The following is a 15195-nucleotide window of genomic DNA, read 5'->3' on the forward strand; positions in this document are numbered from 1 at the left end:
CACACCACTGTGGTTATCCAGATCATTAAAACCTTTTTTGTATAGTTTTGTATATTCTTGCCATCTCTTAAAATCTTCTGCTTCTGTTAGGTCCTTAGCATTTCTGCCTTTTATCGTGCTTATCTTTGCATGAAATATTACTTTGATATCTCCAGTTTTCCTGAAGAGATCTCTGGTCTTTCCCATTCTTTTATTTTCCTCTGTTTCTTTGCATTGTTCATTTAAAAAGGCCTTCTTATCTCTCCTTGCTGTTTTCTGGAACTCGGCATACAGTTTGGTATATCATTCCCTTTCTCCTTTGCCTTTTGCTCCTCTTCTTTCCTCAGTTATTTGTAAAGCCTCCTCAGACAATCACTTTGCCTTCTTGCATTTCTTTTTCTTTGGGATGGTTTTGGTTGCTGCCTCCTGTACACTGCTACAAACTTATGTCCTTAGTTCTTCAGGCACTCCATCTACCAGATCTAATCCCTGAATCTATTCATCTCTTTCACTGTATAATCATAAGGAATTTGATTCAGGTCACACCTGAATGGCCTAGTAGTTTTCCCTACTTTCTTCAATTTAAGCCTGAATTTTGCAGTAAGGAGCTCATGATCTGAGCCACAGTAAACTCCAGGTCTTAATTTTTGCTGACTGTATAGATCTTCTCCATCTTTGGCTGCAAAGAATATAATCAGTCCATTTCGGTATTAACCATCTGGTGATGTCCTTGTGTAGAGTCGTCTCTTGTGTTGGAAAATGGAGTTTGGTATAACCAATGTGTTCTCTTGGCAAAACTCTGTTAGCCTTTGCCCTGCTTCATTTTGTACTCCAAGGCCAAATTTGCCTGTTGCCCCAGGTATCTCTGGACTTCCTGTTTTGCATTCCACTCCCCTGTGATGAAAAGGACATCTTTTTTGGGTGTTAATCCTAGAAGGTCTTGTAGATCTTGTAGAACCAGTCAGCTTCCACTTCTTAGGCCTCAGCGGTTGGGGCACAGACTTGTACTCTGATGTTGAATGGTTGCCTTGGAAACAAACTAAAATCATTCTTTCATTTTTGAGATTGCACCCAAATACTGCATTTCAGACTTCTCTTGACTATGATGGCTACTCCATTTTTTCTAAGGGATTCTTGCCCACAGTAGTAGATACATTGGTCATCTGAGTTAAATTTGCCCATTCCCGTCCATTTTAGTTCACTTAGTCCTAAGATGTCCATGTTCACTCTTGCCATCTCCGGCTTAACCACTTCTACTTACCATGATTCATGGGCCTAACATTCCAGGGTCCTATGCAATATTGTTCTTTACAGCATCGGACTTTACTTTCTCTACCAGACACATCCACAACTGAGCATCATTTCTGCTTTGACCCAGCTGCCTCATTCTTTCTGAAGCTGTTAATAATTGCCCTCCTCTCTTCCTCAGTAGCATATCAAACACCTTCCAACTTAAGGGGCTCATCTTCTCAGTCATATCTTTTGCCCTTTTCATGCTGTCCATTGGGTTCTTGTGGCAAGAATACTGGAGCAGTTTGCCATTTCCTCCTCCTCAGTATGTAAGCACTCACATATTGAATGCTTACTGTGTGTCAGTACTGTGCCAAAGCCTGGAAATAGAGCAGTGAATGGACTCTTGACTCCTCCTTTAAAGAGTTATGTAGCCATATGAACACTCTTATTTGCCATATATCTTAGGTTTTCAGAGGGAGAATGATTTGCTTTACTAGGGAAAACAGCTGGTGTATATGCCCCACAGCTCCTTTGAATGACTGAGTTTGTTTTGGTGTGCTATATAATTAAACCAGCCCAAAAAACATATATATATACACATAGAGAGAGAGAGAGAGAGAGAGAGCTATACAAGAACTGAGCTCATGGTAATGCTTGTGGTAATGAAGAAAGAAAAACCACTATTTTGAGGTAAGACTGTGTATCAGCAAACAGGATCTGTTCAGTAATGTTTAGGTTTTGTGTCTATATTCTTTTAGATTAAAAAAAAAGCATTATTGTTAAAAATCCTAAAGAAAAAATTGTTACTTCAAGTTAAACACTCTAGCCTTTTCTCATTGGCTTGATTTTTTTTTTCTATGTGATTTTGATAATACTTTAAAAAAAACAAAAACCTTAGGAATGAAACTGTCATGTTATATGTGAAACAGTCTATACAAAAGCAGATAGTCCTCAAATTGAGAGGTCAGGAAAATCTCCACTGACCTAGCAAAAATAAAGAAAATATATGTTCTAAGATGAATGATTCTGAAAGTAAGACATTTTTCTCTTAATTGCTAGTTGAGTAATCATTTCTTTGCTTGCAACCAAAACAGTAACTGTGCTATGTACTCTGTTGGGAGGTTATCGCCTATTCCAAAAGTTACCAACCTTTTCTTTGAAACCTTTGCCCCTAGGAATAGTATTTATGCAGTAGTAAGAGATTTTAAATTATTTATTGATCTTTTTTTTTTTTTTAGAGCCAAACAGATGAAATTCCTGTATTGACAATAAAAGATAATTCTAAGTATGGTACCTTTGTTAATGAGGAGAAAATGCAGAATGGTCTTTCTCAAATTTTGAAGTCAGGGGATAGAGTTACCTTTGGAGTGTTTGAAAGTAAATTCAGGTAAGAATTTTGAAATTGATATTAAAATGGACAACTTTATTTTGGCCCAATCAAATTCTAAAGGAAAAGGATATTTATAAATAATAAATTGGAACTAGTCTATTTCGATCCTACTTAGCATAGTAGGATAGTAGTGAACTTCGCACTGTATGTGGTTAGTGCATTTTGTTCACCATACAGAACTGACAAAGAGTGAATGAGACTTAGAGTGGGCCCTGAGAATCTTGATGGAGCTACTTTTGATTGATTCTGCGTAGGTCAAAGTGTAATGTTAAGCTTTTGATCTTTGGGGTTTTTTTAATTGCAACTTAAGACTGATAGTTTTGTTGGAGCTAAGTTGGAATGTATAGTAATATGTAAAATCAAAATAACAGTGTGTGATGTGAGCTTGAGTTTACTATACAATAAATTTATGTAACATTTTTATTTACAGAGTAGAGTATGAACCTTTGGTTGCATGCTCTTCTTGTTTAGATGTCTCTGGGAAAACTGCTTTAAGTCATGCCATATTGCAACTTGGAGGACTTACTGTAAACAATTGGACAGAGGAATGTACTCATCTTGTCATGGTATCAGTTAAAGTTACCATTAAAGTAAGTTCAGTGCATTGTGATTATGTTAAAGTAAGTTCTGTGAATTTAAGTTTTTTCATTTACCCATTATACAAAAATGTTTTAAAAGTCATTTACTTTAAAACTATCCGAACTGTTGGCTGTAGATATGTATATGCCAAACAACCCCATACCTACCATATAGGCTAAGAATGGTTTTTCAGAAACACTGTTTATTATCTAAAGCAAGCAAAAAGCACATGAAATTATATTTCAGATTTTGATTTAGCATTTAAATGACTTATGTAGTCCTTTCACCAAGAAATGTTTTCAGTCTAAAAGCAAAGCATTTAGAGATCAACTGTCCATCTTCAAAGTCGGCAGTCTATGTCTTTTCTTCCTCTAGTCTGTGATATATCTCACTGTTTCATGCTCTTTTGTTTAATTTTTATTTGGCTTTAGGCCCTAATCATGAAAACTTTTTTTTATAGTTTAATATTACTTTAATGTATTGTCACAATCTAGAGATATGTAGATATAAGCCTTTAGAAGATGCTATTTGTTAAAACAGTGGTATATTTTGGTATGTTTTCAGATTTTGCATCTTCATCAGATTTGGTTAATCCAAAGCTAATTGAAGAATGAGTTTGGGAGGTGATTCGTCTCCTTTCAACAGTTTGACTATAGATAATCTGAGATTGTTTTAGGCTTATATCTATGGTGAAAAGCAGCAAAAATTTAGCTTCCTTTATTAGATGATACAAAAATCCTTTGCTATATAATTAATTAAATTAGAATATGTGTGTTATAGCTAAATAGGTGTCATAGAGAAAGAAAGCCTTGCTGTTCAGATTGAACCTCATGTTAAACTTGTGTTTTGGTGGGGTTTTCTCTGATCAGAGATTGTTTCATCTTTGTAAGTTTATGAAATTGATTTATAAATTCAACAGAGTGATTAGCTTCTTGAGTACTAATTTATGGTAATAAACCCAGATAATAGATTCATAATTCAGAATGTCCATTTATTAATTTACAGTAGAGACACACCTTTATAGTGACCAGAATATTTACATATGGCTCCAGCATAGTCACCTTAAAGATACCAAGGTCCGTGAGAAATGAAGTAGGTAATCAAGCCCTTGCTTGGTGGATATAAAGTAAGAGCAAAGGCAGTTAGGTGGTTTTGAAAGATACTTGACAGACTGGGAAACCAGCTTCCATTTACCATAGTACATACTGTTCCAATGACTGGGATGTTAATGACCATCAGTCCCTGGATATTAGATAGTACTGTGTATATTCCAGCAAAGGTTTGTAGAGCAATACTCCTTTTTCAATATTCTGATCAATCATGTGCCAAAAAGAAATTTGTCACTGTATTTATTTTTTTTGTAAAATGTCCCCCACTACAGGTTAGTTTATATTTTTAAAATCATTGAATGTTAGAACCAAAAGGGAACGTAAACATTCAGTTCAGCTTTTATTTTCTAAAGAGGAAACTGAGGCTTGGAGCAACTAAATCCTTTGCCCAAGATCACATGTATTGGAGCTTAGTCAGTCCAGTGTTGAATTGCTCATTACTGCTTCATGCAAGAAGTCAATTATTTCATTCATATTTGAGATTCATAACTTTCAGATTCCATTCTTGAGAGGTACCCTAAATTGCTTGCTCACATTTAGGTAATTCCCCATGTTTATTAGAAGCACACTTACAAGCTCTTTAGCTGGATTATTTCTTAGAATTATGCTGAATCTTCTTTATTTTCATTGCCAGTGGTGATATCTTTTAATCTTTCTCAAACTGTGGAGATAACTTATTTGAGGCTTATGGCTTGATTCACCTGCTAGGTGAAGTTTCTTCCTCTACTCCACCTGTGTATACTTACTTTGAGCTTTTTGTTCAACACCAGGTATTCCTTTATATACTTTCTTAAAAAGACTGCTGCTGCTGCTAAGTTGCTTCAGTCGTGTCCAACTCTGTGCGACCCCATAGATGGCAGCCCACCAGGCCCCTCTGTCCCTGGGATTCTCCAGGCAAGAATACTGTAGTGGTTGCTATTTCCTTTTGCATTAAAAAGACTGTTCCATAATTATTAATATAATCAGTTTGAAAGGCAATTAGGCTGAAAGATCTATCTCATGTTTATCTCTTGATACTGTCTTCTTTAGGGTAGATGTTACATTTCCTTAATTCTAAGATATACATTTTAATGTTTTTGTAATTGGTATACATTTTTAAATCGACTTGTATTTTGTTATGTTGTTCGGCCCCGCCTCCAGCAGTTTTTATATCAGTACTGTAATTTGTGACTTCTTTTTTTTTCACCTTTAATAGTGATTGTTTATTGATACTTGAATTTGCCCATATGTTATGTTTGTTATTTCACTGGTCTTACTGCTTTTTTAGCATATAGACCTTTGTTTTGTAGGGATCTTAACTTACATGAATTTTGGTTACCACAGTTTATTTTTAATTTTTGTATTTATTGGAATATAGTTGATTTCACAATGTTGTGTTAGTTTCAGTTGTACAGCAGAGTGATTCGGTTATACATATACATATATCTATTATTTTTCAAATTCTTTTCCCATTTAGGTTACTACAGATTATTGAACAGAGTCCCTTGTGCTATACAGTAGGTTATCTATTTTCAATATAGCAGTGTGTTTATGTCAGCCCCAAACTCCCAGTCTGTTCCCCCTCATATATTGTAATTGGTAGCTTCTTATAATCAAGTGATTTTATAGGGATTTGTACACTAAAACTAAGGCATGACCCAGAACTGACTTCTGTTTTATAGATTGTGTCTCCGTTATAAATTTAAAGCGACGCAAGGAAAAATAGAACTTAAAAAAAACTAGGGTATGAGTATATGTATTCACATGTTTTCTTCTTTTTAGACAATATGTGCACTCATTTGTGGGCGTCCGATTGTAAAACCAGAATATTTTACTGAATTTCTTAAAGCAGTTCAGTCCAAGAAACAACTTCCAGAAATTGAAAGGTATATTGTGTATTTGAAATATAACAAAATATGACGTATAAAATATGATTGCACTGACTTGATTTAGGTTAATACCCTCTTTCTTGATTATATCAGGATGTAACGTTACAGTTCAGCATTATTAATGAAATTTTTTTGTTAGTATCTGCAGAAAGTTTCCCAAGCAATTCTTTGTTGATTGTTCTTTATCTTGGTGAAGCAGATATGACATGTGTGCCAACATTTAAAGAAAAATAGTGAAGGATAGTAATGACCCCGAGGTAGTACCAGTGGGCACACATGCTGGTGCCAGGCATCGTGCACGCAGGGCACCTGGAATTGTGAGGTGCCACAGCCCTGTTACAGAGCTGGAGTCTTGGACCAGAATATGAACAGTGCTGTGGCCTTAGAAATCGAGCTTATTACCTTCTTTGAAAAATGAGGCTAGTACCTGTCCTACTCAATGTTTTAAGTATTTTGTATTATTAGTATTATTTATTTTAACTACTGGTATACACTAAGTCTGAGCTTACTGAATTGTAATAGGTGCTTAATAAAAGAAATGTAACTAATTGCAATATCTGGAAAGATTCATAATAGCTTTTTTATTTACGTAATTTTTTGGATGCTGTGCTAAATTTGAAAACCACCAGACTAAGGATCTGTCTACTGTATCTACTGCATTAATCACATCTGCAGTAACATAAATGGTGGTTTGGTAGGAAGATACTTGTGATTTTTCTTTTCAGATTGCATGGTTAGAATACTGGTCACTATAAAATGGTGAATGTTTTTAGTCAACATAAGAACATACTTAAAATGTATGTCAGTAGCTTATTGTCTAAACGACCTAACAGATTTGAAGAAGTTTAAAAAAAAAATCTAAAATTCTATGTAAATTAAGTATTTTACTACGAATTTAAATTAAGCATTAACTCAGTTCAGTTCAGTTACTCAGTCGTGTCCGGCTCTTTGCGACCCCATGGACTGCAGCATGCCAGCCCTCCCTATCCATCACCAACTCCCAGAGTTTCGTCAAACTCATACCAGTTGAGTCGGTGATGCCATCCCACTATCTCATCCTCTGTCGTCCCCTTCTCCTCCTGCCTTCAATCTTTCCCAACATCAGGGTCTTTTCGAATGAGTCAGCTCTTTGCATTAGGTGGCCAAAGTATTGGAGTTTCAGCTACAGCGTCAGTCCTTCCAGTGAATATTCAGGACTGATTTCCTTTAGGATGGACTGATCTCCTTGCAGTCCAAGGGACTCTCAAGAGTCTTCTCCAACACCAATTCAAAAGCATCAGTTCTTCGGCGCTCAGCTTTCTTTATAGTCCATCTCTCACATCCATACATGATAACTGGAAAAACCAGACAGACCTTTGTTGGCAAAGTAATGTCTCTGCTTTTTAATAGGCTGTCTAGGTTGGTCATAACTTTCCTTCCAAGGAGTAAGCGTCTTTTAATTTCATGGCTGCAGTCACCATCTGCAGTGATTTTGGAGCCCCCCAAAATAAAGTCTGACAGTTTTTCCACTGTATCCCCATCTATTTCCCTTGAAGTGATGCGACTAGATGCCGTGATCTTTGTTTTCTGAATGTTGAGCTTTAAGCCAACTTTTTCACTCTCCTCTTTCACTTTCATCAAGAGGCTCTTTAGTTCTTCTTCACTTTCTGCTATAAGGGTGGTATCATCTGCATATCTGAGGTTATTGATATTTCTCCCAGCACTTTTGATTCCAGCTTATGCTTCCTCCAGCCCAGTGTTTCTCATAATGTACTCTGTATATAAGTTAAATAAGCAGGGTGACAATATACAGCCTTGACGTACTCCTTTTCCTATTTGGAACCAGTGTATTGTTCCATGTCGTTCTAACTGTTGCTTCCTGACCTGCATATAGGTTTCTCAAGAGGCAGGTCAGGTGGTCTGGTATTCCCATCTTTTTCAGAATTTTCCACAATTTTTTGTGATCCACACAGTCAAAGGCTTTGGCATAGTCAATAAAGCAGAAGTAGATGTTTTTCTGGAACTCTCTTGCTTTTTTGATGATCCAGCAGATGTTGGCAATTTGATGTCTGGTTTCTCTGCCTTTTCTAAAACCAGCTTGAACATCTTGAAGTTCACGGTTGACGTACTGTTGAAGCCTGGCTTGGAGAATTTTGAGCATTACTTTACTAGTATGTGAGATGAGTGCAATTGTGTGGTAGTTTGAGCATTGTTTGGCGTTGCCTTTCTTTGGGATTGGAATGAAAACTGACTTTTTTCCAGTCCTGTGGCCACTGCTGAGTTTTCCAAATTTGCTGGCATATTGAGTGCAACACTTTCACAGCATCATCTTTTAGGATTTGAAAAAGCTCAACTGGAATTCCATCACCTCCACTACCTTCATTCATGATGATGCTTCCTAAGGCCCACTTGACTTCGCATTCCAGGATATCTGGCTCTAGGTGGGTGATCACACCATTGTGGTATCAGGGTTGTGAAGGTCTTTTTTGTATAGTTCTTCTGTGTATTCTTGCCACGTCTTAATCTCTTCTGCTTCTGCTAGGTCCATACCATTTCTGTCCTTTATTGTGCCCATCCGTGCATGAAATATTCCCTTGGTATCTTTAATTTTCTTGAAGAGATATTTAGTCTTTAACATTCTGTTGTTTTCCTTTATTTCTTGGCACTGATCACTGAGGAAGGCTTTCTTATCTCTCCTTGCTGTTCTTTGGAACTCTGCTTTCAGATGGGTATATCTTCCCTTGTCTCCCTTGCCTTTTGATTCTCTTTGTTTCTCAGCTGTGTGTAAGGCCTCCTCAGACAACTGTTTTGCCTTTTTGCATCTCTTTTTCTTGGGGATGGTTTGACCAACACCTCCTGTACAACATTACAAGCCTCCATCCATAGTTCATCTGGCACTCTGTCTATCCGATCTAGTCCCTTCGATCTATTTGTCACTTCCACTGTATAATTGTTAGGGATTTGATTTAGGTCATACCTGAAAGGTCTAGTGGTTTTCCCCACTTTCTTCAATTTAAGTCTGAATTTGGCAATAAGGAGTTCATGATGAGCCACAGTCAGCTCCCAGTCTTGTTTTTGCTGACTGTGTAGAGCTTCTCCATCTTCGGCTGCAAAGTATATAATCAGTCTGATTTCAGTATTGACCATCTGGTGATGTCCACCTATAGGGTCTTCCCTTGTACTGTTGGAAGAGGGTGTTTGCTATACCAGTGTGTTCTCTTGGCAGAATTCTATTAGCCTTTGTCCTGCTTCATTCTGTACTCCCAAGGCCAAATTTGCCTGTTACTCCAGGTATTTCTTGACTTCCTACCTTTGCATTCCAGTCCCCTATAATGAAAAGGACATCTTGTTCGGGTGTTAGTTCTAGAAGTCTTGTAGGCCTTCATAGAACCGTTCAACTTCAGCTTCTTCAGCGTTACTGGTTGGGGCATAGACTTGGATTAGCGTGATATTGAATGGTTTGCCTTGGAAACAAACAGATCATTCTGTCGTTTTTGAGATTGCATCCAAGTACTGCATTTCAGACTCTCTTGTTGACTATGATGGTTACTCCATTTCTTTTAAGGGATTCTTGCTCACAGTGGTAGATATAATGGTCATCTGAGTTAAATTCACCCATTCCAGTCCATTTTCATTCGCTGCTTCCTAGAATGTCAATGTTCACTCTTGCCATCTCCTGTTAGACCACTTCCAATTTGCCTTGATTCATGGACCTAACATTCCAGGTTCCTATGCAATATTGCTCTTTACAGCATCAGACCTTGCTTCTATCACCAGTCACATCCACCACTGGGTGTTGTTTTGCTTGGCTCCGTCTCTTCATTCTTTCTGGAGTTATTTCTCCACTGATCTCCAGTAGCATATTGGGCACCTACTGACCTGGGGAGTTCATCTTTCAGTGTCCTATCCTTTTGCCTTTTCATACTGTTCATGGGGTTCTCAAGGCAAGAGTACTGAAGTGGTTGCCATTCCCTTCTCCAGTGGACCACATTCTGTCAGATCTCTCCACCATGACCCACCCGTCTTGGGTGGCCCTACACAGCGCGGCTCATAGTTTCATTGAGTTAGACAAGGCTGTGGTCCATGCGATCAGATTGGTTAGTTTTCTGTGATTGTGGTTTACTCATGCTAATTATTTTATTACCAGTTTTAAAATATTGTTGTTGCTTAGTTGCTCAGTTGTGTCTGACTTTTTACTACCCTGTCGACCGCAGCATGCCAGGCTTCCCTGTCCTTCACCGTCTCCCAGAGTTTCCTCAAACTCATGTCCATTGAGTTGGTAATGGCATCTAACCATCTTATCCTCTGTTGCCCCCTTCTACTCCTGCCCTCAATCTTTCCCAGCATCAGGGTCTTTTCCAATGAGTCAGCTCTTCAAATCTGGTGGCCAAAGTATTGGAGCTTCAGTATCAGTCCTTCCAGTAAATATTCAGAATTTTATTTCCTTTAGGACTGACTGGTTTGATCTTGCTATTCAAGGGAATTTGAAGAGTTTCTCTATACCACAATTCTGGTACTAGATATTTTCAGTTCTGCAGTGCTCAGTCTTTTTTATGGTCCAACTCTCAAATCTTTACATGACTACTGGAAAAGTCATGGCTTTGACTATATGGACCTTTGCCAGCAAAGTGATATGTCTGCTTTTTAATATGCTGTCTAGGGTTGTCATAGCTTTTCTTTCAAGGAGTCAGCATCTTTAAATTTGATGGCGGCATTCACTGCAGTGATTTTGGAGCCCAAGAAAATAAAATCTGTCACTGCATCCACTTTTTTTCCATTTGCCATGCAGTGTTGGAACTAGATGCCATGATCTTCATTTTTTGAATGTTGAATTTTAAGCCAGCTCTTTCACTCTCCTCTTCAGTTTCATTAAGAGGCTCTTTAGTTCCTTTTTGCTTTCTGCCATTCAGATCAGATCAGATCAGATCAGATCAGCCGCTCAGTCGTGTCTGACTCTTTGCGACCCCATGAATCACAGCACGCCAGGCCTCCCGGTCCATCACCAACTCCCAGAGTTCACTCAGACTCATGTCCATCGAGTCGGTGACGCCATCCAGCCATCTCATCCTCTGTCGTCCCCTTCTCCTCCTGCCCCCAATCCCTCCCAGCATCAGAGTCTTTTCCAATGAGTCAACTCTTCGCATGAGGTGGCCAAAGTACTGGAGTTTCAGCTTTAGCATCATTCCTTCCAAAGAAATCCCAGGGCTGATCTCCTTTAGGATGGACTGGTTGGATCTCCTTGCAGGCCAAGGGACTCTCAAGAGTCTTCTCCAACACCACAGTTCAAAGGCATCAATTCTTCGGCACTCAGCCTTCTTCACAGTCCAACTCTCATATCCATACATGACCACAGGAAAAACCATAGCCTTGACTAGATGAACATGCAAGCAAGCAAACTATAATATTTTTACCTAACAAAAAGTGTAGTTCTTTTGTTGCAATTATGTCTGCATCTCTGCACTGTTACCATGAAACAGAGTAAGTCAGGGGTAAGATAGAGTACCTGATGTGGTTAGTGATGTCTGATTTTCTTACACTGTTATAGAAGTACCTGTATAGATGATTCCATTTAAAAGAAGTTTGATACTCTGTGCTCTAGTATAGGAAGTCCATTAAAATATTATTTATGTCTGAATATTAAAAAAATGATCCCTCAAGAGAAAAAGGAAGTTTCCCTTTATTTGAAAATTTGCAAAGTTTCTCATATTATAGTGTTTTCTCAGTTACTTTATTTCAAACAACAAGCATTGTTTTGAGAAAACACTGTTGGAAGAGAGTCCTTACATCATACAAAACTAGTTGAATATTCCAACAGTGTAAGGCCCTGACCCTTGACTGCCCTATACCTAGGCCATTTCTCAGGGTTCTGTTTACAGTGAGAAACCTGGGGGGATGAAGTAATACCTCCTTCCAAGGACAAAGAGCAGGCCTGCTGAAAGCTTCTTATAAAATGCGTGGATTCCTAAGTTCATTGTAACACTGCTCTCGGGAGGTACAGTCTGTGTCATCCCCGTCGAACTTGGTATGGAAGGGGAGCTGCTGCAAACACAGTGAGGCTTACTGCCAGCTTTTCTCTGACCCAGGAGTCTCTGTCTTCTGCCAACATCCATGAAACGGGTACAAGTTAACTTATTATCTTGTAATAAAATTGCAGACCCAAGAGATACATTAGCCTGAAACAAACATAGTAAATGAAAGTTTAGGAAATTATAAAGTTTAATTGTGGATTGGTACCTCTTTGCTTTAATTTGCATTTTCTTGATGATACATGATGATACTAAGCATCTTTTCATATGCATATTTGCTCTCTATATTTCTTTGAGGAGGTTATCTAATAAAGTCTTCAGCTGTTTTTAAAAATCAGGTTGTTTGTTTTCTTATTGTTGAATTTTAAGAGTTCTTTATATATTTTTGATAACAGTTCTTTATAAGTGTTTTGCAAATGTTTTCTCCCAGTCTGTGGTTTGTCTTTGCATTCTCCTGACATTATCTTTCACAGAGCAGAACTTTTTGATTTTAATGAAGTCTCACTTATCAATTATTTATTTCATGGATCATGCCTTTGGTGTTATATCTAAAAAGTCATCTCCATATCCAAGGCTATATAGATGTTCTCCTATGTTATCTTCTAGGAGTTTTATACTTTTGCTTTTATATTTAGGTCTGTGATCCATTGTGAGTTATTTTCTGTGAAAAGTGTATGATCTGAGTGTAAATTCATTTTTTTGTATGTGAATGTCCAGTTTCATCACCAGTTGTTGAAAAGACTGTGTAAGCTCCATTGTAAAAGATCAGTTGACTCTATTTATGTGAGTCCATTTCTGGGTTCTCTGTTCTCTTCCACTGATCTCTTTGTCTCTTTTTTTCATCAGCACCACACTCTCTTGATTACTGTCACTTTATATTAAGCCTTGAATTCTGGTAGTGTCAGTACTTTAATCTTGTTCTTCCTCAATATTGTGTTGGCTACTCTAAATTTTTTTCCTCTCTGTATAAACTTTAGAATCCGTTTTTTGATATTCACAAAGTAACTTGCTGGAAGTTATCTGGATTGTGTTTATTTTTATAGATCAAGTTGGGAAGAACTGACATGTTGACAATATTAAGTCTTTATATCCATAAACATTAGTAATTTTTATTAGAAGGTAGAGAAACTAAAAGACTGGTCAGTTAATAGCTCTAACAGAAGAACTGACTATATAGAAAGTTGAAACTATGGACTGATAAGAAGTTTTAGTAATTATCTCTTGATTTTACTTTTCTATTTTCTTCTATTCCCTAATATCTATGGATGACTAAGATGTGTTTATAGTATTACCTTAAGGAGAGTATTGCCTTAAAGAGCTAAAAGATTGTGTTTTTAAATCTTTGAAAATTTTATTTAAACTGGCAAAATATAGGTTCTAAAATTTCCTGAGCTTCTCCGAAGAAATTTATAACCAAACATGATGAGGTTTCCCAGGTGGCTCAGTGGCCAAGAATCTGCCTGCAGTGTAGGAGAACCAGGAAACACAGGTTCTATCCTTAGGTTGGGAAGATCCGAGTAGGAAATGGCAACCTGCTGCCGTATTCTTACCTGGAAAATTCCATGGACAGAGGAGCCTGGCAGGCTACAGTCCATGAAATCTCAAAGAGTCAGACACAGTGCAGAGACTGAGCACACACTCATGCAAGCAAGTCTAATATGCAAATAGAATTTGATTTCTAATGGATGATATTTCAACCATTTGTTACTATTTTTTTTTTTCAGTTTTGGTTTTACTTATTACTTTTTATCTCTCAGCCATTTGTAATTCACATAATTGTTTAGTTTATATATATTTAATTGTCTCTTGTTATGATTGCCTACTCTTACATTATGTAGTTTTAGAAAATAAAGAACAGCTCTGCTGTTCTGTGTTGCACCTGTCACTGTATTTATAGTAAAAGCATTTTGGTACTTTCAGTCCTTTAGTCCCAGGTAAAACTCTTTAACAAAACAGTTGTATTATAGAAATTAAGCCTTTCTAGTTTTCTAGTCCAGATTGCCAATTCTGTTTACAAATTTCATGTTATACGTACAGTGTAGTATGTAATTATAATATACTTTATTTTTTATAGTTTTTACCCACCTGTTGATGAACCAGCTATTGAAAGTAAAAATATTGATCTATCAGGACGCCAGGAAAGAAAACAAATCTTCAAAGGGAAAACATTTGTCTTTCTAAATGCCAAGCAGGTAATGTTATAAGCTAAATTTTCTTGAAAAAAAATATTATAAACTAGGATAAATTATCAGTTATCAGTTATTAATACATTTCCTTTTGAGATCTTGTGTCAATGTCCGAAGGGAAATAAAAACCTGCCTAGGCCCCAGAACTTGCCCAGTGTTCATGTATATGACTGTGGCATTTCTTAATATCTGTTAATTGGCTGATTAAGTTTACATAAATATATACAAGGAAGAGACCAAAAACTTTTATTTAACTTCTAATTTGTTCAGTTAGTTAGCAGCTGTTGAATGTCTTCTATGTGATGAACTGAGAGTTCCAGAACTTTATGTTATAGGTGGAAAAATGTAAGTAAGCTCACACAGTTCCAGAACTGTGTAATGAGGGACTGTAATGGTATCTAGTGAACGAGGGGTTTTCTCCTAATGGAAGCTCAGATTGTCCTGTTAAGAAGTAGAATCATTTAATTTTAAGTATGTATTCAAGAAATTAATTATGGCTGTGCATTACTTTTTTCCTTTTTCCCCCCATTTTTAGCATAAAAAATTAAGTGCAGCTGTTATATTTGGAGGAGGAGATGCTAGGTTGATAACAGAAGAAAATAAAGAAGATGATAGTTTCTTTTCAGCTCCTGGAACCTGTGTTGTTGATGCAGGACTAACAGATTCACAGACTTTTATTCCTGACTCTCAGAAAAAATGGATTCATTCAATTATGGATATACTCCAAAGGTACAGAATTATTCTTTATTAGTTGTTTTTTTTTTTTTTAAGGGAAAGTAGGTTATTCTATATGTAAATTTTTCATACTCCACATAGTAATATAAAGGCATATACAGTCTCAAAAAT

General features: G+C 37.0%; 1 protein-coding gene across 3 annotated transcripts in view; it reads left to right on the forward strand.

Moving 5' to 3' along the window:
* Positions 1-15195, forward strand: part of NBN (nibrin) — a 56696-nt gene that overhangs the window by 3985 nt on the left and 37516 nt on the right. For all 3 annotated transcript variants that reach the window (XM_027561597.1, XM_027561598.1, XM_027561599.1), the window contains exons 3-7: positions 2451-2599; positions 3033-3192; positions 6052-6155; positions 14238-14355; positions 14885-15078. In XM_027561597.1, coding sequence (XP_027417398.1) covers positions 2451-2599; positions 3033-3192; positions 6052-6155; positions 14238-14355; positions 14885-15078 — 725 coding nt within the window. The remainder of the gene's footprint in view (positions 1-2450; positions 2600-3032; positions 3193-6051; positions 6156-14237; positions 14356-14884; positions 15079-15195) is intronic.

This window comes from Bos indicus x Bos taurus, chromosome 14 (assembly GCF_003369695.1).
Source record: "Bos indicus x Bos taurus breed Angus x Brahman F1 hybrid chromosome 14, Bos_hybrid_MaternalHap_v2.0, whole genome shotgun sequence".
NCBI lineage: Eukaryota > Metazoa > Chordata > Mammalia > Artiodactyla > Bovidae > Bos > Bos indicus x Bos taurus.